We start from the raw sequence: 24,256 nt of genomic DNA, 5'->3' as shown, positions 1-24,256 counted from the left end.
CTTCCTTGTGAAGAGAGAAAACTAGAATCCAGTCCTGGGATTGAATGTCTTTATTAAAGAAGTGATTAAATGGCAGCACAAATCAGCAGCAATAATTTCAGAAGGAGTGGAGACAAGGTGTAGGGTCAGAGTTGATTGTTCATTTCATGGTATCAAGGTAGCTGAAGAACTGTGCCTGAGGCCCATTTGATCATTATTCTACATTGCAGATGCAGGAGGGCAAAACTAAAATACTAAGGACCAAACCCTAGGCCTTTTAGAAACTGAATAATACCCTACAAATTATCGTAATAGTCAGCAGGATTGCATTTTAAGATTTGAAATCCCAGTGGTTTTCCTTAGCTAGAGTTTTCAGCCCACAGGAGCAAAACTGTAAAGTAAGCTTGAAGAAGGAAAACCCTTTTGAGAGAGCATATCTATTTCTGAAATGATTCAGTGCTTTCCCCTATTGTCATCTCCCATAATGTATTATTTCCTCTTGTTTTAAACCTTTATCCCCAGTTTCTCTGAGAAAAAGTGTATTACAGGAAGGAGCAGGACCACCTTAGCCTTTTAGAAATCCTACAGTCTTAGAGCAGATAATCTCAAACTGAAACTTACAGGGTTTTCATCAACACTTGAAGAAATATTTGTGTTTACTGGCCTGGAGCAAGAAATTAGGAAGGTTTGAGCAATCTCTGAAGCTGATTAAAATGAAGTAAAAAAAATCAGTCCTCCATTTTGCACTCCATACTACTCTCTGGTGCCCTCATCAGGCCTGTTTTCTGGAATTAATATCTGGGGGGGAGGAAAGGAATCCCTGTGACCCAATACTCCATTGCTTGAACCCTTTACTTTGTGGCTTGAGGGTTTTTGAGAGAAACTGATAAGAAAGAAAGATAAATAAAATAAATAAATAAATAAATAAATAAATAAATAAATCACAACTCTGGCAGATTCATCAGCACCACCTCAACACAATAGAGGGGAGAGAGCAAGACTGATAGGGTAAAAGGGTGGAAAGGAGGGGCTTGAAAGGGCAGGAAAGGAGGGCAAGGTGGTGGGAGAGAGGTCTTGGGCTTAGAGCAAGTCCAATTCGAAGGAGTGGATGCTGGCAATGGGAGCTCTCCAAAAGTTGAAGGTGCTGTACTCAAGGAGGGCATCGCCTTCAGGGTTTTTCTCCTGCTCTGCTCCGGTTGCTTGCCCCGTTGTTTTGCCAACGCTGCTGTCCTTGATCTTGTAGGTGGATGTATCTGACAGACCCAGGCCTTCCAGCTCCGACAGATCCAGTTCTGGAATGGGCATCCTCCAGAAAAGAAAGGAGCTGTACTGGCTACTCACAGGGTCCCTCATAACTTCCTAGAAAGAAACCACTTATCAGTCTTCATGGTATTGCCACCTCTTTGCGGCCCATGGCCTTTCCTTACTGAGAAACTTTACATCCCCATTTGCCTCTGTACATAATCCAGGTTCCCTAGGACAAGCTTCAGGAATCTTCCTCTGTTACCATTTTCTACCATTTCCTAACTCCTCCCCATCTTGGAATGACTTATTTACTGCCTACTGCTTGGGTCTGGTTTTCAAGGCCTTCCAGAATCTAGCCCCATTCTTCCTAGCAGTAGTACGTTCTCTGCTACAGCTATGCTTATTCCTGTCTTAACTCTCTCCACTCTCCACCTTAAAATACTATCCAAGTTTCAACACTCCATTCAAGTCCCTAGAGGAATCTTTCCCCTGAACTCTTATTATATTTCATATTCTTGATTTCTTCCTGCCTTTCGTTTAATAGGTCATGGTACCTCTGAAAAGGGTTTCCATGATTTTTCTACTTTCTATTTTCCTCCCTGCTTTCTAAACCCTACTATCAACTCACCTCTTCCTGGAGGACATCCTTAAACTTACTCAGCTCCATCTACCCTATTTCTTCCAGTATCTCCCACAATGCCTGTAGAGTTTTACCTGACTATATCAGTTTGGGGTTACAGATCACTGTTATATGTCTTATATAGGGATAATCTTATCTCCTTCAAGGAACTGAGAGTTTCCCCAAGGGTAAAAACCAGTCTACTTTGTACCTTCTTCACAAGTGCTGGGCTTTAAACACAAAAGACACTCAAGGCTGCTGACTAATTTTCCCTTAGTATTTAATACAATGAATACCTTGCCACTCCCATTTAAAACCCCACAGATAAAACTTAACAGCCTATTTCTCTCTAGCCTACCTCCCCTTCAGAACAAAATGCAGGTGCTAAAAGAATTTTTCTATGCCATAACAGGATTGCTTCTCTGACCCAGTGCTAGAATACACCTGATGATAGAGCAAATGGATTAGAAATTTCAGGTAAGGAAAGTAAAGTTTAGATTGGAAGGAGAAAGTCTTTTAACAGAATTAGATACTTTTCCATGTTTTAATGAGTACTTCTCTCACCTTTCCTGCCCGTTCCACCCACACCCTGAACTTAGACTATTATATCTCCCTGCAGCCCCCACCCTGCTGCTTACTAACCAAGGGAAGGGGCAAGAAGCATTAGTTGAAATGTTCCCAAAGGAGCAGAAAGAACATTCCACTGTCTCCAAAAATAGAACCCCCATTTCACAAGGCCTTCCTCCAACAGAGTCCATTGGCTCTCACCAGGCCTTGAGACTCCTAAATAGTGGCCTTAAGTAGGTTCCACAATGCCCCCATATAATGTGGCAGAAAAAGTAGGCCTTAATCTAGAATACAGTTATGTGTGAGTGTAGGGGCTTTAGGAGTGGTAAGTGGGTAGACCAGGATGTTTTTAATGTTAGAGTTACTCTTTTTCTTCTTAGGTTCAAGCTCCAAAATAAACCCTGGGAGCTGAGCATTACTCAGCAGACAAGCTGCTTAAAAGGAGGGTAATTCGGGGACTGTAAAAGCGTGGGGGAGCATGTTGAAAAGGTGAGGTCATCATCCTATGATATTCAGCCCTGATCATCTCCACAGTAATTTGCAGAGGCTTGTGCACAGAAAGCTACAAAAAATGTTGTTCCTATCAACCAGCCAACCCTGGCTTAGTCTGGGACTGTAGAGATTGTAAGAAGCAAACCTTAGGCGTCAGCAGCATTATTGACTTCTTCCCATGGGGATTTTTTTAAACTAACAGTACTAGTTGTTTGCCAATCTAGCTGGCTTCTTTTGTATCCCTTCCCTTACCAGTCCCCTCCAGAGTGAGCTTAGTATAATGCTGGGCACATAATAGGCTCTTTAAAAAATAGAATCATAGGGGGTAAAAAAAGCATAGAATTTTAAAACTAGAAAACGCCTTAGAAATTATCCAGTCAGTTTGGATAGGGTCTCATAATTTCCAGTCTTGATTCTTTTTTGATGTGTTATACATAGATAGTTGCCTGCAGCTTTTTATAATCCTATACCAATATTCCCAAAACTTGCAAGAATTCTTAGTTCCTGAAGAACAGATATTCAGTGGGTTAAGTGTGATTCTGATATGAATGGTGAAAATGCAAAGGCAGAAGAGAGGAAGATAGGATCTGAGAAAGGGAAAAAGCTCTTTGACAAACTGACTCCTTTTCTTCAACCAGTATATGTATAAAAACAGTCCTGACAATTCTGAATGTCTGGCAGAGCTTCTCTTGCAATTAAAAAAGGTAAAGGAAATTGTACAAAATATTAACTTAAAAGGTCCAAAATCTCTAGCCATGCCATTGATTCAGAGACATGTACAGAGTACCAAATGCATTTCGGAAAGGCACTCAATCAAGTATATACAGCATTTAAAATCAAGTCAAGAACATTGACTGCACCGAAAATTGATGCTAAAATACCCGAACATTTTAAATTTAATATAGTATGGATTTAATTCCCAAATACCCAAAATTTGCACAGGGTCCCATTTCAGCTAGCTTTTTCTTCCCCAAATATTTTCTACCCATAGCTCATCTATCTTTATATCTCTCATTTACTTATCTTAAAGGGCTTGGACAGTGCCTTGTACCACAATATATGCTCAATAAATGCTTCCCACTATGCTTCATTTTAAATTATTCAGGTATTTTAGGCAAAGGTAATTTCTAAATATCACTGTCTAGTCTTAGAGGTACACAATTAGCAAATACATAGCATAAAGTGGCTCTCTCTGAGCCACAAAGACACGCCCAGATACCCTTTGTCCAGATCCTCAGTGGGACTCTAGGGCCTACCCAACAGGGCCTTGCTGTGTCATGCTGCCACTGTAGAGGGGAGGACAAGGGATGGTGGTGGAGGGGAATGGAACCTCTCTGGCATCTCATTATATGTGTCTCATTCTGCTGCAAATAAGCATTCCTTTTCCAGAATCTGTCCCCATACCTAGCTCTTGTGGACTGTACTGATTTCAATATGGGATCAGGCAGTTCTCCAACACAGAAGCCCCTACCTTCCTACCTCAAACTGCCTCTTTCTTTGGAGAAAAGGTTTGGGAATGGGAGGAGACTGTTAAAAGAAAGATCAGGATTAATCTCAATATTATCTCAATATTATCACGTATCTCTCCCTCCAAACTCCTTCCTATGGAGACAAATAAGTTTGGGGTGAGGGTAGACACATTAATGGAACACAACAGAAAACATTTGAAGATACAGGGAAGTAGAGGCTAGAGTGGTACAGTAGGACTAGAGATTCATCAAAAAGCTGGGAGAACAAATTGACAGCTTGAAAAGGAAGATGTAGATTACTAAACTGAAGATAATAAAATTAATAATTTTATTATCTCCAGGACAATGTTATAGGCAAACTGACAACTGAAATGAGATAAATGTTGAGAAATAACTACATGTAAATTGTTAGAAATTAATATCTGTGTAAAGGATTATAAGGCATGGATGGAGATCTTAGCAAAGATGTAAAACTGTGAATAACTGCCTATTGTTCACAGCGCCGCCTTCGCTCCTCTTGAACTGTCCCCCAACCCCATCCTCATTTGGGGTCTTCAACCTAACTAGAAGCACCGACTATCTTTTCAGCCCCTTGCCGCCGCCCCACCACCCCCGCCCCGGTTTCGTTTACCTGTTATCAGTGAATTACTAGCGTGTTCCAAAGATGGAGGGAGTACTTCGAGGGCTCCGATGTCTGCTCTGGGCTGGAAAACAAGAAAGCTGTTGGGGCTTTGACGGCTTTGTCTTCTCACTCCCTCTCTGTTCAGTGACTGAGTCAGTCTGCTCAGTCTCCCCCTGCAATGCAGCCCCTCCTAAGAATGGCGGAAGGACTCCCCGCCCCCTCCCGGCCTGACTCGGCTAATTCAAAAGATAGGTTCCAGAACACTTGAGGGAGGGAGACAGGACTAAAGCATCTCCGTAGGCTTATTGGTCTGATTCCCGAGCTCTTCCAGCTCCCCCGTGCAGACTGAGGGTGTAATGAATGAGTAGTTAACTGTCCTCTAATTTTAGGTTTATGGATTAAAAGTCTTGACCCTAGACAACGTGGAGAAGAGGAGTGTCCCTTTATTCCCCAATTTAAGGATTTCAGGTCACCCGAAGTGTTTTTGAGAATCACAAAAATTCTCCCTCGGTACCTCCCGATTTGCCTTCCCACCCTCACAATGGGTAAATAAACCTAGCCCTATTGCATTTGCGGTAGGGCACAGGAACATCGGGGATGCGTGTGCTTCTGCCAATCTCTGAACTCGGTTGGGGCCGAAGGATTTGGGGGCTCCGCTTCCTTTCGCCCCGCAACACCTGACGCGCAAACAGAACGCACGATTCTGGAGGGTCCAGCTTGCGTGCCAGGCCTTCCTCGAGGGTCCGCTTTCCCGGGTTTTCCCGGCAGGGGCGGCGGCCCTCGGGGGCTTCCGAGGCCCCTCCCACGTCCCTCCGTCCTGCAGCGCCACCTCAGTCCAGAGGGGAGCTGTGTGCCCGGCTCCCAGCCGGACGGGTTTCGTAATCGCGTTGCGGCCGTTTCCGCCCTCAGCCAGCCGCACCTCTGCTGCTCCGCCCTCGGCTCCCCCACCGCGCCGAGGAGCGAGCCCGGGAGCCCCACGCTGGCGGGCACCGAGCGGGAGCCCCCCACCAGCTGGCGCCGGACGCCTGGATGCCGGAGCAGAGCAGGTGAGGCCTCGGACTCGGTCCCTCGGCCCGTGCGCCCCGCCTGCCCAGTCAGGCGGAGACGCACCGGATGCTGGGGGTGGGGGAGGAGGGCGTCCGCGGCTGTCGAGATGCTGGGTCGGTGGCAAAAGGGGTGCGCCGGGTGAGGAGCCGTCCCTGTCCGTGCTCCGGCGGTGCGCAGGTGAGGCCAATGAAGAGCAGAAGGGAAGACGGGTCTGGAGTGTTGGGGGGGAGACGGGAGGTGGGAAAAAGGTCTCTTTTGAGACTCGCCAACCTCGGTGCTGCCGTGTGCCAGCAAACTGAAGCAGAGCTGGACCGGGAAGGTCTAAATCTGAGACAAGCAGCCACGCCAGACAGTGACAAAGTCGGAAGGATTCACAGAGAGGCCCAATCCTAGTTCAAACTTGGGAGGAGCAGAGAATTTCTGGGTAGAGTCCGGGGGTGGGCAGAAATGGAGCCTATGTGACTGAACCTATTGGGCAGGGGGAGTTGAGGGCCTAGCCCTGTTTCCTCTTAAGCCTCCACAAGACCTTTCCTGGGGAAGGGCACAGTTGGTGCTGGGGCAAATGCCTGTCACTTGACTGAAAGTTGGGGTCCACCCCCACTTCTCTAGAGCCCCGCAGCAGCCCTCATGTCTGGAGGTCTCCATAGGGGACCAGCTGCAGCCCTGGGCTCATAGCCAGAATTGCCCGCTCCATTTTCTCAATTCTCTTTCTCTCCAGCTGCTTCTTGTGAAGGCTTGTCAGGCAGCGGGGTAGGAGGCCTTGGGGCTGGAGTCAGCGGGACCGGGAAAACCGGTTTGGGGCTAGAACAGGACCAGGGAACTACCTCTGTACATCCTTCCTCCCTGGAACCTTTCTCCCATCCATTCTCCTGCTCACTCCCCAATAGTTTTAAAACTCTTAAGCTCTCCTGTGACCTTGGTGTCTTTTCCAGCTCTGTATTTCACCCTTCCTGTTTGGGACTCAGGCCCAAGTCACAGCACTACTTGGCAGTCAGGGTATGGCCTTATACGATCTAATCCTGATTCTTCCTGCTGTTTACCCAGCCCTTCCCCTTAATTGTGGAGTTGAAATAGTGAGTAGTGGGTTCAGGTGCCTCTTCTTCCTGGGCTGACCAGTTGAGGACTTCATTTTTCCTCAACCCACTCTTCGCTAGATATTTTAAAGGAGAGTGGCAGCCAATCACTCTTACTTCCTTTTCTGGCCTGTTCCCCTCCCCCCTCACCACCACCACCACCACCATGTTCACCCTGCCCAGTCTTCTCCTCACGCTGACCCCACCCCTAGGTTTCAGAGACCCTTATGTCCTGTGTCCTAGGGAATGGAATTTCCTGGTCACTTCTCACCATCATTGGTCATTTCATGCCAAGTCCCACACACACACTTTCCCTCCACCCAGCCCTGGCCAGGTCCGTGGAAAAGGAACAGAAACGTCCTTGTTCCCTCCACTGCCCCTTTCCCTCTCTCCTCCTCCCCCTCTTCTCTCCTTTTCCCTCCCACCATCCACTTCTGTTCACTCAGCTTTGAGCAAGGAGGGTGTTGGGGGAGAGTCCGGTCTCAGTACAGCGTGTCTGGTAGTGTTGGGGGTTTCCTCTGATTCTTCATTGTTTTCTTCATCCCCTCCCACCCCCCCAACCCTTACCACCCAACACCACCACCAGCACGACAAACCCTGTGACTGACTGACTTCCCCACTGACCACAGCTCCCCTCTCTGGACAGCCGTGTTCTGACTTCCGCCCTGTCTCATTACTCCTCCCCTCCAGTGGTGGGAAGGGAAGTAAGAGAAAGCCTGGACTCCCGGGTCCTTCCATCCCTCAGAAGCTGTGTCTCAGTGTTTCTGTGATCTCATCTCAAGGCTGAGAAGAAACCCTCTCAGTTCTTAGATCAGTGTAGGGTGCCAGAGCATCAGGGTTCCAATCTTGGAGGGAGGGGAGATTCCTATTCAGGCTAAAGTGTAATGTGCGTGAAACTGCCCTGTTTGGAATCTTTGAGGTTGCTTGTCTTATAGCACTAGGGGAATGCAGTGAAAATAGAGGAAACCTATATGTGCCCTACCCTGGCTGGCAGTAATGAAGAGGGGAGGAAGTTCTTCCTTGGACACTAATGCTGTTGGAAAGTTCCTCATGTCTGGTTGGCTGATGAAGATTGGGGGTGGAAGTGGTAAGGAGGGAAGAGAGAACAGGTCACAGCATGAGGGGAGGAGGGAGGGAGGGAGGCCCAGGCCCTATGGGTTGTGAGGCAGAGTGGAGTGGCATGACAGGACATGTGAAGAGGGTGGGGAGGCTGGAAAAAGATTCCTCATGGGACAGAAGATACCTGGCACGTGTACCTACAACCTGTGCACAGATGATCTCCACAAGACACACATGTGGACATGGGGTCATGCCACATATGTGCAAACAGAGGTGCACACAGAGGAGTGCATTGACATAGAACACAGATAAAACAGAGTGTAGGCAGCCCTCAGGAAGGATCTCAAGGTCAAGTAATAAAAAAACTGTTAAATGGCTTCTGGGAGGGGTTGGATCTCAGTTGAGGGAAATGAGGAAGAACAAGGGCAGGGAACAGAGAGGGAAGAAATTCCTCACTGTAGAAAGTCTTAGGTTCCAACCTGCTGCAGTTGGTCACCTAGGACCTAGGTAGTCAAGGCCTCTCTTGGTCTTAAAGAAAATCTAGGTGTTCAGGGTAAGGTAAGGAAAAAGGGAGGGTCAGGGGTGGAGGCCTTGTTTGTGAGAACAAAAAACCACCATTTCCTCTTCAAAGTCACTTAAACGCCCCTCCCCTTCTGCCTTAAGCCCAGGGAGAAGGGAGGTGGAGCTTGTAGCACCCCCAAACTTTGCTCATTTCTGCCAGTATCATTTAGTCCCCTCCCATCCTCTCTTCCTAGCTTCTAGCCCCCTTCCTCTCCCCTCCGTCGGTACCAGCAGCTACTGTTCCGTAACCCTTTGGTGCCCTTTTGGTTGTTTGCCTTTCTCTGACAGTCAGACTTGGAGGTTCTTATGTTTGGAGAAGGTTAGTGTTGGTTGTAGGACTAGGGCCTTTACAGGGGAGCAAGAAGATATGGGCTCATCAGGAGCCTTCTCAAAGAGTGGGGGAGTGGATTTCTCATTAAAGTTTCTCCTCTCTTTACTTTCTGCTCATCCAGGGTTCCAGGTCTGTGGAAGACGTAACCTCGTGCCTGCTTGCCCACCCCACTCTCTGACCTTGCTAGTCTCTCAGGGTCTGAGACACTGACCTTCACCGCTCAGCTTAAGGGCTCCGAGGACTCCACTTTCTCTAGACCTGTCCAGCTGAGTAAACCCAGGGTGTTGTTACACCTGAGGGGAGTGAGGAGTGGGCGGTCAAGGCACCAGAGCAAGAGCCCTCTGGGGCCTCAGGCAGAGGCGTGAAACTGGAACCATCGGGGAACATGAGTGAATTTTGGCACAAACTGGGCTGCTGCGTGGTAGAGAAACCCCAGCCGGTAAGTCTCCCCCACCCCACCCCACCCCACCGAAACCAGTTACCGTATACTGGGACATAGATACATCAGTCTAGGATCCGCCGTCTAAAAAGCACACTTCTTGCCGCCTTCTCTGTCAGGATAGCTTCTATGGCCTGGCAGGTGTGTACATGGAATAAAGGGGACTGGGTGATGGAGGAAGTGAACAGTCCTAGCTATCTCTTCTTTTTCCTGTCCATTTTGAGTTGGACAGGGGTTGTAGGTGGAGCTTAATACCTGTCAGTTTTCCCCACTGTTTCCTCATCAGCCAGAGGTGACTTTGACATGTCCTTTCTTTGTCCAGTGTTCACTCTGCAGGCCACTGCCCTTACCACCCTGCCTGTGTCCTCTCTCTGTTTATGTTGTTCTAACCTTGCCTTTCATACCCTAGTGATTTCCCTGTTGTAATGCCGTATCCCCTTTCCCACCAGGCCCTTAGCTTTTCCCTTAGTGGTTTGCAACTCTTCCCTTCCTCCACTGTGATGTAACTCCCTGTCTTCTCCAATCAGAAGAAGAAGAGGAGACGGATTGACCGGACCATGATTGGGGAACCAATGAATTTTGTCCACCTGACTCACATTGGCTCTGGGGAGATGGGTGCTGGAGATGGACTTGCCATGGTAACAAGGGAATGGGGAGAGGTTGATATGAGGTTGTGACCTAGAACTGTGCCCTTTTTTGAAAGTTCAAGCTGGGGCCATAACAGAATACTCGATGGGAAGCTAGAAGCTAGGATTCTAGTCCTGGTCTCAGGCTGCATAAATCTGAGATCTGACATTTCAGGTCTCTGTCCTAGGCTCCCTCATCTTTACAATTAGCAGATTTTTCTTCATTGGATGGAGGATATATATGTCTTAATAGTTACTTGGAGGGCTTTTTCCAGAAACCATAATCCTTCTTTCTATTAACTAAGAACTGCTATCTCAGCGCCACAGTAAGTCATATTGTGGTTGGGAGTGTTGGGACAGGGAAAAGGCTGAGCACCTCTATCCTGAGTAATGTTTAATATGCATTTCTGCTCTCAAAATAAGGTAAATGGGCTTGGAGGTAGTGAAGGAATCTTCACCAGTTATGAAACACAGATAAATATGGGAGAGTCCTTTGTGAGAGGATCTTACTAGTAAAAGACCCACTTTGTCTCATCCTCATGAAGGTCATTGTGAAGGGAGGCATTGAGACTTACTTCCCTTGGAGAAATAGAGATTATTTTTAACCTTTTCAGATTTATTTGATTTTGTCAAGGAGATGGGGTCAACCTCTTCCCTGGAGGGCACAGGGGAGCTCTTTTACTGTGCCATATGAAGATTTAGGAGAGGGTCTCACGTGTGCTTTTTCACAGACAGGTGCAGTTCAGGAGCAGATGAGATCCAAGGGAAACCGAGACAGACCATGGAGCAATTCTAGGGGCTTGTAGCTCCAATACGACTGGTGAGTGATTAGAGAAACCCATCCAACACCTCCAGCCCCCTGCCTCGGAACCGTGATCCTCTGCAAGAATGGGAAGTGAAGGGAGGAAGAAAATTAGAATGGAAAAGTCAAAAAGGTAGGATCCAGAAAGGCAGAGAGAAAGGGATGTGCAGACAGGTAGAAACAGAAAAAAAGAGCACACTGTGGAAATAGTTAAGTGTGAACCAGGTGGTACCCTCTCCCTAAGGTTTTCTTCGAGGCTAATCTTCCTTCTTTTTTTCCTTTAATCAGGTTCCACTGTGTGTCCAGCCTTCACCCTGTCCAGCCCAGAAGAGATGCTGGCCCTACCAGTTTCCCTCTTAGAATCAGTAACCCCAGGGCCCCTCTTTTCCCTATCTAATTGTGCCTCAAATGGCTTGGGGGCTGGACTCCCTCTACTCCCTCTGGCTGTAGCCCCTGCTGGAGATGGGGTCAAGGCAGCAGGACTGACCAAGTGACTACTGGTTGGCCAGAAGGAGCTCAGCTGAAGCCCTGGACACTATCAGATCTGAGATAGGAGTTTTCTGGGAACTTGGAATGAGTTCCCTTCTCCTGAATGACGGTCTAGGTGCCATATGTTTGTAAACTCTTAACCTGGAACTCCTTAAATGTGGTGGGTAGGTGAGATTACCAAAGCTGAAGCCGGCTTTGCTAAGAAGCTCCCTACCTCCCTGCCCTTATCTTTCATCCTGGAATGAACTGAAGCAGACGTCAAGCAGGGTCTGGGAGGGTGACCACTGGCTAGTCTACTTTTTCTCTTTAGATCTCAGACTTGAAACTCAGTCCCTCAGTATCTCTCTGCCAATACCAGGGTCTTTCTCTAGGTAGGCCTCTAACCCTATGTTTCTGTAGCATTGCTGGCTCCTAAGATCTTTCCTTTTTTTTTAAAATTAATTAAAAATTCAATTTAAGATGAGTTCTCTTAATTACCCCCATCCTGCTACTACCTCTATCCTTAACGCCATCCCTGTCAGGAGCCTTATTGTTTCCCACTGGATAAGAGTTAAGAGGTGGGTCTTAACCTGAAGTCTTGGGGATCTGCCTTCTGCCCACCTCCCTGCTGGCCTAGAGAGCAGGAAGAGGGATCTTGGAGAGAAACCCAGAATGCAGCAAAACTAGGAGTTATGTCTCAGGGTAGACTTACTGATCACTGAGAATGGGAGTGGTGGTGAAATAGATAGGTTGAAAACAATCATCCTTGAGTGATCTTAAGATCCTCTGGCATGAGAGCCGGAAGACGTCTAGAGCAAGTTTTCTCAAACTAGGCACTTTTGACATTTTGGGCTGGATAATTCCTGGTAGTGAGGGACTGTCCTGTGCATTATAGGATGTTTAGCAGCATACCTGGCCCACCCTAGTTATAACAACAAAAAATGTCCCCACATATGGCCAAATGTCTCCGAGGGGGCAAAATCACCCCCAGCTGAGAGCCACTTGATATTTTTTCTCTCAAATGATTTCCACTTGTTCATCCTAAGCCTGAGTCATGGATGAACTGGGGCCCTGTGTAAAGTAGGCTCCATAGGGCTGCACATAATCTCCAAACACTTTATTCAGTGTGTCGCTTGTGCTTGCATGGGTTCATGTCTCTGTGATGGACGTGTACTGTGCTTCTCCATCCTTATGCTGTCTGGAGGAGGGGTTCCTGCAGTGTGGAGACATGAACAGGGTATGGGGGGACTGGGGAAGGGAGGGAGTGAAAAACAGTAGAGCCATAGATACCCCAGCTTATCCTCTCCAAATTTTAAGCTCTGTTTCTGTGCCCTAGTCCTAGAACCAGACACAAATAAGACTCAGGGAGTTTTGTCTGAAGACCAGGTCCCACTGCCCACCTGGCTGAAGAGTCTGCTTTAGGTGGGAAAATAATGTAGGAGTCGGGTCTTCAGGCATTTTCAGTTATCTCAGGTGATTTGTTCTGGCCCCTTCCTTGCAGGGTGATGAGGAGGGCAGAACAGATGAGCTCCTGTCTGCTCTGAGATGAGAAGGCAGGGATCTCATTAGCTCAGTAACAGGAAGGATCCTGTTTGATGGTAGTGGGAGTCAGGAATGTGAGAACTAAGATCCACTCTGCTGACTCCACCATCCATCCAGTTTGCCCCCACCTATAGTGACTGAGGTTCTAATTTCAGTGTATTTCCTGCAGATTTGTTTTTAAGTGTTTAAGCTTGGTTATAGAGATACATTCCCAATGTACCCAATTCCAGTCTAGCTAGTTGCTCTGAAAGTAGCTCATCTTGTTGGCCTAAAGTAGCTGAATAGCCTAAGGGTTATACTAGATCTAAAGGGTTAACAGGATAGGGCAGAAAGATGGGGGAACTCCTGGAATCTCCGGTCACCCTGATCTTGAGCCTTATTGTACTGCCTATTTTTTTTTTTTTTTTGGCCACACCACGCAGCACGCAGGATCTTAGTTCCCGGACCAGGGATCGAACCCACGCCCCCTGCAGTGGAAGCAGGAGTCTTAACCACTGGACCGCCAGGGAAGTCCCTCTACTGCCTATTCTTTAGACACAATCTTTTCTTTGGTGCTCTCTCACCTTTAGCTACCTTCTCTAATGTGTATGCTACCATCACTTTAACAATATTTAGAGTGATGGGAATGGGTTTGAGAGTCATAATTTATATTAAAAATTGTTGGACTTTTAAATACATTTTCAAATAAAAAAAGTTTAAGCAAAATAGTCCCAGAGTAATCACTACAGGTGTGTGTTGGGTTAAAGGGTAGACGTGGTTAATGAAGGCAACTCCTAGAAAGTGGCTGTCATGGAATTTTGTGCCGACCTTGCCCTTTCTGAGGAGAGAAGTCCAAGTGTCCTGAAGGCAAGGAGAAGATAACCATCACCTCCCAAGGGCTCAACTCATTGTTCTTCCTGTTCCTTTTTCTTGGCATTCATCTGAGATTTTTCAAGTCTTTAAAGAAGTACTTGTTTAAAAACAACTTTGGAAATGAAGAAGATGAGCAATGTCAACATTTTTATCCTGGGGGATAGTGGAAGGGACCAAGCCAGATGCTGCTAGCTACACAGTTCAGTCTTAAGGTTCAAGAGATTTATGGTCTCCCCACCTTCAGGTAGGTACCTTTGTAGAAAGACATAAGACCAAACAATATTTTTTTTTTCTAGTTTTGTTTTTCTGTACTAAAAATATCCAGTGGGTGCTGGGATTGAATGGGGAGGAGAGGTTGAGATGCTGACACCTCCTCTTGTGGATGAAGTGGCCGTTACCTCCGATTTCTGTTTATCTGGGTAAGGAAACGAAATAGAGAAAAGGGAAAATAAAACCACATCCATATTCTTTTCCCCTCCTTGTCTCATCTCCCTCTCCCCACAAACTCTCATTCCCTTAACACTGACTGCTGCCCACTATTTATGCTTCTTTTTTATATTGAATAATGGTATTAGACACAATAAGGAGAAAGATAAAACCAGAAACTGACAGAATGACCAAGTATACATTTTATTGTCCTCCTTTCCCCAAAGGTCCTGTCATCCTGAGACCTTAAGAATATTTTATCAGGTCGATCAGGAACTTTGGTAGCTCTTTTGGTAAAGTAGAGGACAGTCCTTCCCTGAGAATTCTTAAGTTTCTGGGAATAATCCCAGGAGGACAGTTCTTTGGGTTAGCAGTGGTATAGATCATCGGCACTAGTGTCAAACAAACGTGGTTTAAATCCTGCTGTGACTCCGCTACTTTGTAAACCCCCCGTTTCTTTATCTGTAAAGTGGGAATAATACCATAGTATTGTTGTGAGGACTGATCCAGGTAGAGTGCACATAAGACCTCAGATATTGGCAGCTGTTACTGTTAAGCTGCGTTAATAAGCTGAAAACTACGAAATCTTCCACATCCATCAACTATCTCCACATCAAGAGTTCTTTATGTATCTACAATCTTAACAGTTTGGTCAATAATCATCTAATGACCTACATGTTGCCTAACAGCCAAACAGCAGTTGCTCAAGAAATGATAGGTGGAATCAATGGCTAACAACAATGTGAACAGCCAAGGCATTTTATGAATCAATAACCAAACATAAGCAATAGTTCACGCAGACACGCTGGCTTAGCAACAGGGTTCTGGATATCAGGACTTTTCAGATGCCTTAACAAAGATGCTGGCTCATCACTAAACACTTACTGGTTGCATCTCTGTGAACACTGTAGACAGGCTGTTCCAAATATCCTCCAGCCCAGTCCTGACCCTTTTCCAAAAAGCAAGGTCTGGGTTGGGCCTGAGACTGGGGATGAAGGGGGTGGGTCTGAGTCGGCTGACTAGTAGGGGAAGAGTAGTGGTGGTGGCCCTGGTGGTGGTCTGAGTGGTGCAGCTGGTGTCAGGACAGAGACCTGCATCGAGGGGGCACTCCTCCCGCTTGCGGTTGCAGGGGCATTGGTGGTAGGTGCAAGGCCGGTGCTCAGTGTGGGGTTGGCTCAGCGCCCCAACTCGCAGGCGCCCCGAAAGGCCACGCGGTTTCCCGGCCCAGGTCCGGCTCATGGTGCCAGACTTGCAGTGGCAGTGCCACGGGCCCCAGGGCATTGGCACCAGTCGCAGATCCTCGGGAGCTGGCATGGCTGTGGGCAAGGGTGGTGGCCACTGGTTTGGGGTGGACCGTGCTGTTGACCACTGGTTCAGGGTAGTGTCAGAGAGCAGCTGGTCCACATTAGCCTTCCAGGCGGAGGGCCGCTGGCTTGAACTCATCCTGATTTCGGAATCCTGGTCATTCGCTGTAAACCCTGGGCTAGGCCCCCCAGGTGTACTGGAAGTCGTATTGCGAGTCTCCAACTCGGTGTTATTCTTTCTAGCGTAAATCACAACCCTCTCTTCCAAAGACCCATCCTCCTTCGCCGACAATCGCGACCTGCTACCTGTGGACACCGTGGAGGCCAAGAGCTCGGCAGCGGCCGGGCCTGCCAGGCTGTCAGCCACGGCCACGACGTCATCCTCATCCTCCATGTTACCCTCATTTTCTGGGAAACAACGCTCCGGGTGCTCCGGGCGGTGGTCCGGTAGCTGCGGGTCATAGGGCCCCCGAAGCGTTAACTGTCCCGCGGTCGAAGTCAGGCCTTCGACCCCCCCCGCCCGGGGCGCCAGACTCAGCAGCAGGGCCCAGAGCAGCGCGCCAGCAGCGGGGACCATGGGGCTGGGCGGTGTGGGGCTGGGAGGGAGGCTAGTGAGGAAGGCCGGGGCTCCCACCTTCTCTCCCTCCCTTCGGCTCTCGACCCACCGGGTCGTTAGAACCTAGGCCCTTGGGGGAGGGGAGGGGGGCTCTGACGCGCGCGCCACGCCCCTCCCCCAGGCCCTCTCCCCGCGGGTCAGCTCCGGCAGGCGCAGGGGCTCAGCTGAAAATCCCAGGGACACTCTGCAGCAAGAACTCCTGTGCCAGGACGGACAGACGGATTGTGATGTAAGGGGTTGAGGAAAGAGTAGTTCACTTCCTCGGCGCGGCGCTTGAATCTCTCATCGCAGTTTATTAATCGCTACAGATCTGAATTTACGAAAGAGGACAAAATACAGGTTTTGAAAATGCCCCTCCCCAGGCTCACAGGCAGCAGACGTGACTACTGAAGGAAAGAGGGAAACAGAATGGCTCTTCAACATTTAGGGCACTGACTCCTGGCTTCCAGCAGGAGCCCTGCCCTCCCCATCCACCCCGTCACGTTCACAGACTGCTAGAATACCCCAGGTGGAAAGGATCTCAGACTCAAAGAGAGGAGGTTATTTGCCCAAGGTTCTACAGCTAAAGCAGCACAGCTTTGCACTTTCCTATATAAAATGCCATAACATGCACCCCTCCAGCTGAAATGAAAGTCACCCAGCACATCAGGCTCTGGACCTCAGAGCCCTGCTTTGAAGTCAGGGTCATGGAAGGAACGACATCCCATTGAGATGTTTAGATCCAGTGGTACTGGGATTGAGGATGAGATGATTTACAAAACAGCTCAGATGTTTCAGTGTTTAGGGTGTAAGCAGATCAATATCTTCGCTTGGTTCTTAAGCTCATTATTCCAGTCCTATGCTAGGTCCCTCCTGAGCCATGGAGATCCTGGTCCAGCCTAGGAGAAAGAGAGGGGAAAAAAGTGGTACAGGAGCAGACTGGGTTTTACTCAGGGGTTTAGGGAGAGAAGCCAGGTGAACTGGAAGAGGTAGATTAGATGCTTCGGTCAGTCATCATGTAGGATCCTTTGCTCTCTAGCAACACTCCCCTACTGGATATTCTCTCCTATTCACTGCCAACATATCCCTTCTTAATTTCTAGGGCTGGTCTGAATTTCCTCTAAATTCTGTGCTGTGATTACTCCTTTATTCCTTGATGCACTTATAGGATTAATTTTTTTCATTTGTTCTTGTTGGGTACAGTAGTGTCCTGCATGTATGGAGTCTTCCCAGATACAGTGAAGCCTCTGAAAGCAGAGCCTCTGTCTTTTAGTTCCTTTGTTCCAACAAGGCATTAAGAAAGTGGGAGTTGGCTCTTACACATCCCATCCCAAACTTTTATCCTTAAGCCAGGACTCACCGTCTGACAGCTTCTGGGATGTGGACCTGATCCAAGGAGATGAGTTGGGCCAGCTCTCCAAGGCTGTTCAGAAAACGGATCTTCCGTGTGAACTTGGAACTAAAAAGAGAGGATCAACCAAGTGTGTTTTATACGGGGAAGTGGGCTCCTGGAGATCCTTACAAAGAGAAACATAATAAGTAGAAAGTGGTTAAGGCTAGAAAGAGTCAGGGTGGGACAAGAAGTTCTTAATCTTGATTGTGAAAATGGGGAGAGTGGAAACGGGGTCTTTGCCCCCCAAGCCAGTACCTGATGAAGGGCCGAAGCAGTGCCAGGAATGCCTTCACATACCATGTAGCATGGACAACCACCAGGGCAGTCAGGTTTTTCCGGAGCCTGAAGAAGAACATGAGACCATTCAACTCTCCTTCCACCTTCATGCCTGAAGATCAGGTGGAGCTACCTTCTGTACTTTAACTTCCTTCTCTTCTTCTCTAATTTCTAGATTTCTCTGATAGTTGGGTCGAATCCCCATTCCTTTAACTGCAATCTCAGCTCCATCCATCTTGCTTAGCCTCTTCATTTTTAGGAAACTCTCCTCTTGGAACACCTTAGCCTGGCCTTCTCTACCCCACTTCTTTCCTGTGCCCTACACTCCCATAGTTCCTTTTGTACATTCCTCCATCCCTCCATGACCAGGTGAAGACCAGTGAGGAGAAAAAAAAAAGGAACAAGAAGAGAAAAGTGAGCAAATGGAAAATGGAGGGAAGAAAGGAAACAAGAAAAGGGATATCAAGGAAAAAAGGCATATGGGTCAGGGATGAAGGCAGACAAGAGAAGAAGACAATGGAGATGTGAAAAGTGAAATAAACGGCAAGACTATGAGAAAAGGAAGGGCTGCCTTCCATGTGCCAGGCAATGCGCCATGTTGATTTATTTGATTCAAATACTCAGTGGCAAAGGTATTATCATTGACATTTTACAGAGAAGGAAACTGAGTCCCAGAAAGTTAAGTGACTTGTCCACAGTCATAAAGGTAGTAAGTGATAAAGGCAAGATTTGAAACTAGATTTCCATGACTCCAAGAGAGGACAGAAGATAGGAGAGGCTTGGAAAAGGGTATAGAGGGACAAAGAAAAGTGGAAGGGGGAGTTCCCTGGTGGCCAAGTGGTTAGGATTCCGGACTTTCACTGACAGGGCCCAGGTTCAATCCCTGGTCGGGGAACTGAGATCCTGCAAGCCATGTGGTGTGGTAAAAAAAAAGTGGAAGAGATTGAATGGAAGAAAGAATGGCAAGATGGAAAAGAAAAAGATAAGATAGAGCGTGGTAGCCCTCTTGTCCTAGAGGCTCACCGCCGATCCAGGGTGCGGTAACACAGGCGTATCCAGCTCAGAGGTGGAACTTGGGCCCTACTTGTGCCTCCACTCAGGTAAACAAGCAGGTAATTTTCAGCTATCAGCAGCTCCAGAGTACCCACCATATACCTGGGGAGATGAAACTGTCAGGGAAGGTATGCGTTTGGGGGTGTGGAGAGAGAGAGGCACATTACTGTAGACTCTACAATCAGTTACTGATCAGAGAAGGGGTTCTTTTTAATGTTTCCCTCTCTAACATCCACTCTGGAGCACTTTACGCCTTCCACCTCACCTAAACAAGTGTTCCATGACATAGGTGTAGTCGGGGATGCTGCTTCTGGGTAGATAACAGGAAGCAAAGAGGATAACAACACTGAGGCCATCACCATGGTAGCCTGAGGAGGAGAAGGGGAAAACTCATTCAGTCATTGATGGACAGTACATCTGTTTAGGTTGAGAGACTCTGAGGGTCTCTAGAAGTTGCAGGAAGGATTCTGAACCCATGACTGAATTTCCAGCTTCGGCATTTTACTTAAGAAGTCACAGTTCTTACCCCTCCATTACCTCCATGAGATAGGACTTTCTTATAGGGCTCAATGACGGTCATGTCCACTCGCTGCTCCCGCTGTCCTGTTCGGAATACCCTCCAGCGATGACCATCTTCTCCAGCCACATCCCACATACAATCCTGGCCCAGCCTTTCAGCTACTTCACTGGCCCCCAGGCCCTCTGCCTGGGGCAGCTCATCTAAAAAAGAGGGATGGGGAAGGATCAACAAGGCAGAATACATACCTTTAGTACCTTGTAAGTTCCTCAGATTCTTAGAGTTTATTACCTCAACATCTAATTCCTCATTTTTTACCCATGACTCTAGCCCTAGTTTGTCCAATCAACTCAACCCCTTGCTGGTTTCTTTCCTGTGACTCATTATCTTCACTTTTTCACTAGACAAAGGCCTGGAGGTAACCTTACACTATGGTAGGTTGACGGCCCTTGCCATTTTTCCAGATTCTTTCTGCCCATGCTTTTCCTTCCTTGGGTGATCTCATTTATTCCCACGTATTCAATTACTGCCAGTAAGGCGATGATTCCTTTCTAACCCAGACTTCTCTCGTACCACCAGACCCATATCCCTAAATGCCTAGCGTAGACATAACTACTTTGTGTTTCTCTGTCATCTCCAAGTCACCAGACTCCAAGTGCAACTCAAACTCATTCTCTTCCTCCTCTCTCTCATATTCTTTCTTGATGAATGACACCATCCATCTAGTTGCCTGAGAGAAAAAAAACCCTTTGTCATCCGAGACTCTTTCTTCTCTACCAGCCGTCAAGCCAACAGGACCCCAGATCCTCCTCCATCTATCTCCATTATATCCTCCTTTTATCATTCTTTCCACTATTAGTGTCCCAGTGCAGGTTCTGAGCCTTTCTCATCTGGCCTTAGTACTAGCCTCCTAACTCGTCTCCCTGCCTCTTGTCTGTTTTCCTCCATTCTACTCTTTACACCACTGCTAGAGCAAGCTTTCTTTTCTTCTCTCCCTTTTTCACTCAAATGGCAATATACATAAAATACAATACACTATACTCACTAATTTTGCATGATCTTTCCATAGCAATAAAAAGAACTGCTTCATCTTAAAAAATAGTGCCTAGTATTCCATGGTATGGATGTACTGTAATATTGTAGAACTAACATCCTATTTATGGACCTTTAGGTTGTTTTCGATCTTTTGAAAGCCATCAAATCTGATGTTAGTCCCTTGATTAAAACCATTCAAGGGACTCCCCATTGCCTACAGGATAAAATCTAAACTCAGTGTGGCAGCAAGGACCTCCATGATTTGTCCCTTGCCTACTTAACACAGTCTTTTTTCATTCTCTCTTCACCTCCCAGCCACAGAATATATATTATATTCTGTGATATAATAATATATATTTTGGTTTTGTTCCTGGCTTCTAAAACAGCTCCTGATGATAAAGGTAAAAGAGGTATCTTTTCCTATTCATAACAAGCCCCTTTCAACCACAGAAGTTTATGTTAATGAGGTGACTTTGGAAAACTTCTGTGGATGGGTGGCTGCCGGTTGCCAGGCCAACCAACCACATGATTAGAGGTTTGGAACTTTTACCCTCTGACCTCTGAGGAGGGGAGAGAGACTGGAGGTTGTGCTAAATCACTAATGGTCAGTGATTTAATCAATCATACTTACATATGAAGCCTCCATAAAAAAACCCTAACTGAAGGGGTTCTGAGAGGTTCTGGGTTGGTGAACACGTGGAGGTGCTGGGAGGGTGGTGCACCCACGGAGCTCCACACCCCCTTTCACATAACTTGTCCTATGTATTGCTTCCTTCTGGCTGTTCCTGATCTGTATCCTCTCATAATAAACTTGTAATCTAATAAGTAAACTGTTTTCCCAAGTTCTGTGAGCTGTTTTAGCAAATTATCAAACCTGAGGAGGGGGTGGCATGCACCTCTGATTTATCGCCTGTCGGTCAGATGCACAGGTGACAACCTGGACGTGTGATTGGTGTCTGAAGTCTGGGGCAGTCCTGTGGGTGAGCCCTTAACCTGTGGTGTCTGTGCTAACTCCAGTTAAGTGTCGTGACTGAATTGTAGGACACCCAATTTGTGTCTGGAGAAACTGGTTGGTGTGGGGAAAACCCATACATTTGGTGTCAAAAGTGCTGTGAGTAGAGAAGAAACAAAGTTTTCCTTAATACCTAAATAGTCATACTTAATACTCTGAATTCCCTACCATGCCATGCTACTGCCCAATTTGCTTCTTCCACCTAGAATGTCTCTCCAACTACCTGATAAGCTCAGAATGGCATCCTCTGTGAAGTCTTTCTTAACACCTCTCAGGTGGAACTGACCTTTGCCTTCTCCCTGCTTACACTGTACCCTATACATATGTAGATCATAACCTTTAACTGCACTTATTTGTATATATGTTTATTTCATACTAAACAGAGAACTCCCTGAGGGTAGGGATTATCTTATTCATCTTTATAACTCAGTTCTAGCTCATTGATAGCAATATAACAGTTATTCAATAAAACTGCCCTCAATAAATGAAGTACCCCCTTCTCCCCCTATACTGACTACTCTCACATTGGACCAATAAGCTCTACCTTTCCATTCTGATGAAATTTTGCTGGTCTTACCTCTTGGTCCCCACCTTATTAGTTCTAACTTCCGTCCCATTAAATCCATCCTGAGCTTTTTTAACACTGGCCTCTACTTCTATCAGCTCAGTCTTCAGCTTTCTTTCCCACCTTCCCGTTCAAATTCATGTCCACTGTCCAGCTGCTCCAAGTCTGAAGGTGTCTCCAACTCTTCTACCTCCAGGTCAGAACTGCCATCAGGAGAGGAAGGTACAGAGTGGGTGGGAGAGGCTCCGTTATCTCCAGGCCCCTTAGTCAGATTCAGTCGCAACTCTTGGGCACAAAGACGCTTACGCATGGGGCGCTGGCCACACAGGGCTAAAGTGCTGGGGGTTCCTGGGGTTGGAGGAGGGGAAAAAAAAGAAGAGAAAGATGGGTTTGTGTTGGTGGGGGATGTTAGAATTCCGGTCTCTGTAAGTGATAATATGGGGTGAATTCTAAAGAAGGACTAACACGGGACATTTGGGAAGTAGAACCACAAGGGACAGGGTGGCATAACCCTTCCCTGGACTAGAATCAGGGAGGCCTGGGTTCTAATTTACCTACCTGCCTGTGAGTCTCTTTCAGGATTATGAGGATCTCCAGAAGGGTCAGCCTCTTCAGGAAGCAATCTAGAGGGGAAAGATGAAAAGGGGGAAGAAATATAGGCTAAAGGCATTAAGCTGGTATCAACTTATCAATTCCGTGTCCCCGCCATGATATCACCTCTTCTTTCTTTTCTCCACCTCTTTCCTTCAAGTCCCAATTTACCATCGCTGCCTTCCATTTGTGACCAGCCCTCCCTTTTCCCAGCCTCGCTCATACTTCCTCACCTAGGGAATTCTTCATCCTGCCAGTCTTCCTTCAGCTCCAGTTCCCCAAGTCTCAAGGATGCTCCTAGTACTGCTGTTTCTGCATTCTCCCTGACCCTATAGTCTCCCGAAAAAAAGATTATTATGAGACAAACTAGGCAGTGTCTTAAGGGAACTGGAATGAAGAGCAGTAATGAAGGTACAGAGCAGAGGGCAGGCCTTAAAAAGAAGTCAGATCTCTGGTCCCCTAGATGTTTCTACCACCTTCACCACTTGTTAGAAAGCCATCACCCCTACTGTTGGGTTTAGGAGCAGAGGAGGCATGGAAGGTAAAGCTAATTATTTTTACCTGTTGGCAGTTGCTCCACCTGCACAGTAGGGGTGAGAGGTTTTTCACATTACAATTGGCTGGAGCCCGACAGACCTGCCCAGCTGTCACTGGGCAAAGTTGGGGAAGATGTCATCTAGTCAGGCCTGCCTTTCCTCCACCACACTAGGGAGTGGTGAGGGGAAACCACGGTGGAGGGGTAGGGGAAGAAGGTAAGGAGGAAGAGAGATTTGCTGGGAAGGAGAACCTGGACCTTAACTTAGTTCTGGGTCAGCTTTCCTGATGGCCATTCTGGAGGGTGGGTATTAGAAACCGGAGAACGGGGCAGATTTATCAAAAACAAAACATAGAAACTTCCTTTAAAAAAAAAAAAGCAATAGGGAATTATCCTGGAATCCCTCGTTCCCTAATTCCCATACCTTACTGATATTTCCTACCTAAAGCCACCTCCATCCCTTCTCTGCAAATTAATTCTCTTACAGTCTTATCTCCTCTAGGAACCCGAGATTTGACGTGGAAAGAGCTGGACGGTGGGAAAGTCCCTTAAGACTAGTCACTCCTTGCTTCCAATCAAGTTAGCCAGAGTCTTCCTTACCCGAGATCCAATGTCTTTTCTCCTGCCTCTTGTATAGTTCCCATCTTCAGAAGTCTTCCTGTCGCCTTTAAACACTTGGAGTTGTCGGGGAGCAACAGCTCCCCAACACTTCTGTATCCCCTTTTTCTCTGTCTCAGCTGTTGTTGCTCTTGCCTCCAAGGAGGAGGGAAGGGTGGAAGGGAGGTAAGTAACCTCACCTTCAAACAGGTTTTGCCACCTCCCTTCCGAAGAAGCAGGTCTGCACAAAAGAGAAACCGTGCCTATTGGGCGGGTTCTGGGGAGGAGACTACGTATTCTAAAGTGGCTAGTCTTGGGTGAGTCAAAGAAGGCAATTTTCTAGACTCCTTAAAACCTTCTGGAAGCTGCTTTAAAAAAAAAAAGAGGTAATGGTAGAAACCATTTTAGTTTTAAGACTATCGTGGGCCTACTTTTCAAGCATAAGCAGAATCAAGGACACAGAAGTATGTTATGTTATGTGTAAGTATGTTACACTTAACTGGAAGAAACAAATTAAAGGAAAGGCTGAGGATGAGGGGAGACATAAGACTGTTGCTCCTTATT

At 47.1% G+C, this 24,256-nt stretch overlaps 4 protein-coding genes across 6 annotated transcripts; 1 reads left to right on the top strand and 3 right to left on the bottom strand.

The window, feature by feature from the left end:
* Window positions 1-32: 32 nt before the first annotated feature.
* MLLT11 (MLLT11 transcription factor 7 cofactor) lies at window positions 33-5,075 on the bottom strand. 2 transcript variants are annotated; one of them, XM_032629101.1, is made up of 2 exons: window positions 5,003-5,075; window positions 33-1,338 (listed from the first exon to the last, which is right to left on the bottom strand). In XM_032629101.1, exon 2 carries the CDS (start codon window positions 1,330-1,332, stop codon window positions 1,060-1,062), a length of 273 nt encoding a protein of 90 aa, XP_032484992.1. In that variant the 5' UTR covers window positions 1,333-1,338; window positions 5,003-5,075; the 3' UTR covers window positions 33-1,059. The 2 variants fall into 2 exon arrangements, with proteins under 2 accessions (XP_032484992.1, XP_032485065.1); XM_032629174.1 differs by having other exon boundaries at window positions 36-1,334; window positions 5,003-5,064.
* An 826-nt stretch (window positions 5,076-5,901) lies between these two features.
* CDC42SE1 (CDC42 small effector 1) lies at window positions 5,902-13,648 on the top strand. Of its 2 annotated transcripts, none has more exons than XM_032629269.1 (5): window positions 5,902-6,039; window positions 9,186-9,503; window positions 10,031-10,141; window positions 10,861-10,949; window positions 11,220-13,648. In XM_032629269.1, exons 2-4 carry the CDS (start codon window positions 9,450-9,452, stop codon window positions 10,933-10,935), a joined length of 240 nt encoding a protein of 79 aa, XP_032485160.1. In that variant the 5' UTR covers window positions 5,902-6,039; window positions 9,186-9,449; the 3' UTR covers window positions 10,936-10,949; window positions 11,220-13,648. The 2 variants fall into 2 exon arrangements, with proteins under 2 accessions (XP_032485160.1, XP_032485169.1); XM_032629278.1 differs by lacking the exon at window positions 5,902-6,039 and adding an exon at window positions 6,107-6,217.
* Window positions 13,649-14,124: 476 nt separating this feature from the next.
* On the bottom strand, window positions 14,125-16,100 carry C1H1orf56 (chromosome 1 C1orf56 homolog). Its single transcript, XM_032628971.1, is given in 4 exon segments — window positions 14,125-14,208; window positions 15,105-15,919; window positions 15,922-16,013; window positions 16,015-16,100. Coding segments are annotated over 4 exon segments (1,014 nt in total). The 3' UTR covers window positions 14,125-14,187.
* A 341-nt stretch (window positions 16,101-16,441) lies between these two features.
* Window positions 16,442-24,256, bottom strand: BNIPL (BCL2 interacting protein like). Its single transcript, XM_032628849.1, has 10 exons — window positions 23,696-24,256; window positions 22,794-22,889; window positions 22,528-22,592; window positions 22,093-22,317; window positions 19,378-19,560; window positions 19,106-19,208; window positions 18,811-18,942; window positions 17,767-17,853; window positions 17,479-17,577; window positions 16,442-17,017 (listed from the first exon to the last, which is right to left on the bottom strand). Exons 1-10 carry the CDS (start codon window positions 23,737-23,739, stop codon window positions 16,981-16,983), a joined length of 1,071 nt encoding a protein of 356 aa, XP_032484740.1. The 5' UTR covers window positions 23,740-24,256; the 3' UTR covers window positions 16,442-16,980.

This window comes from Phocoena sinus, chromosome 1 (genome assembly GCF_008692025.1).
Source record: "Phocoena sinus isolate mPhoSin1 chromosome 1, mPhoSin1.pri, whole genome shotgun sequence".
In the NCBI taxonomy this organism is placed as follows: Eukaryota; Metazoa; Chordata; class Mammalia; order Artiodactyla; family Phocoenidae; genus Phocoena; species Phocoena sinus.
This window is presented reverse-complemented; position numbering and strand designations above follow the sequence as displayed.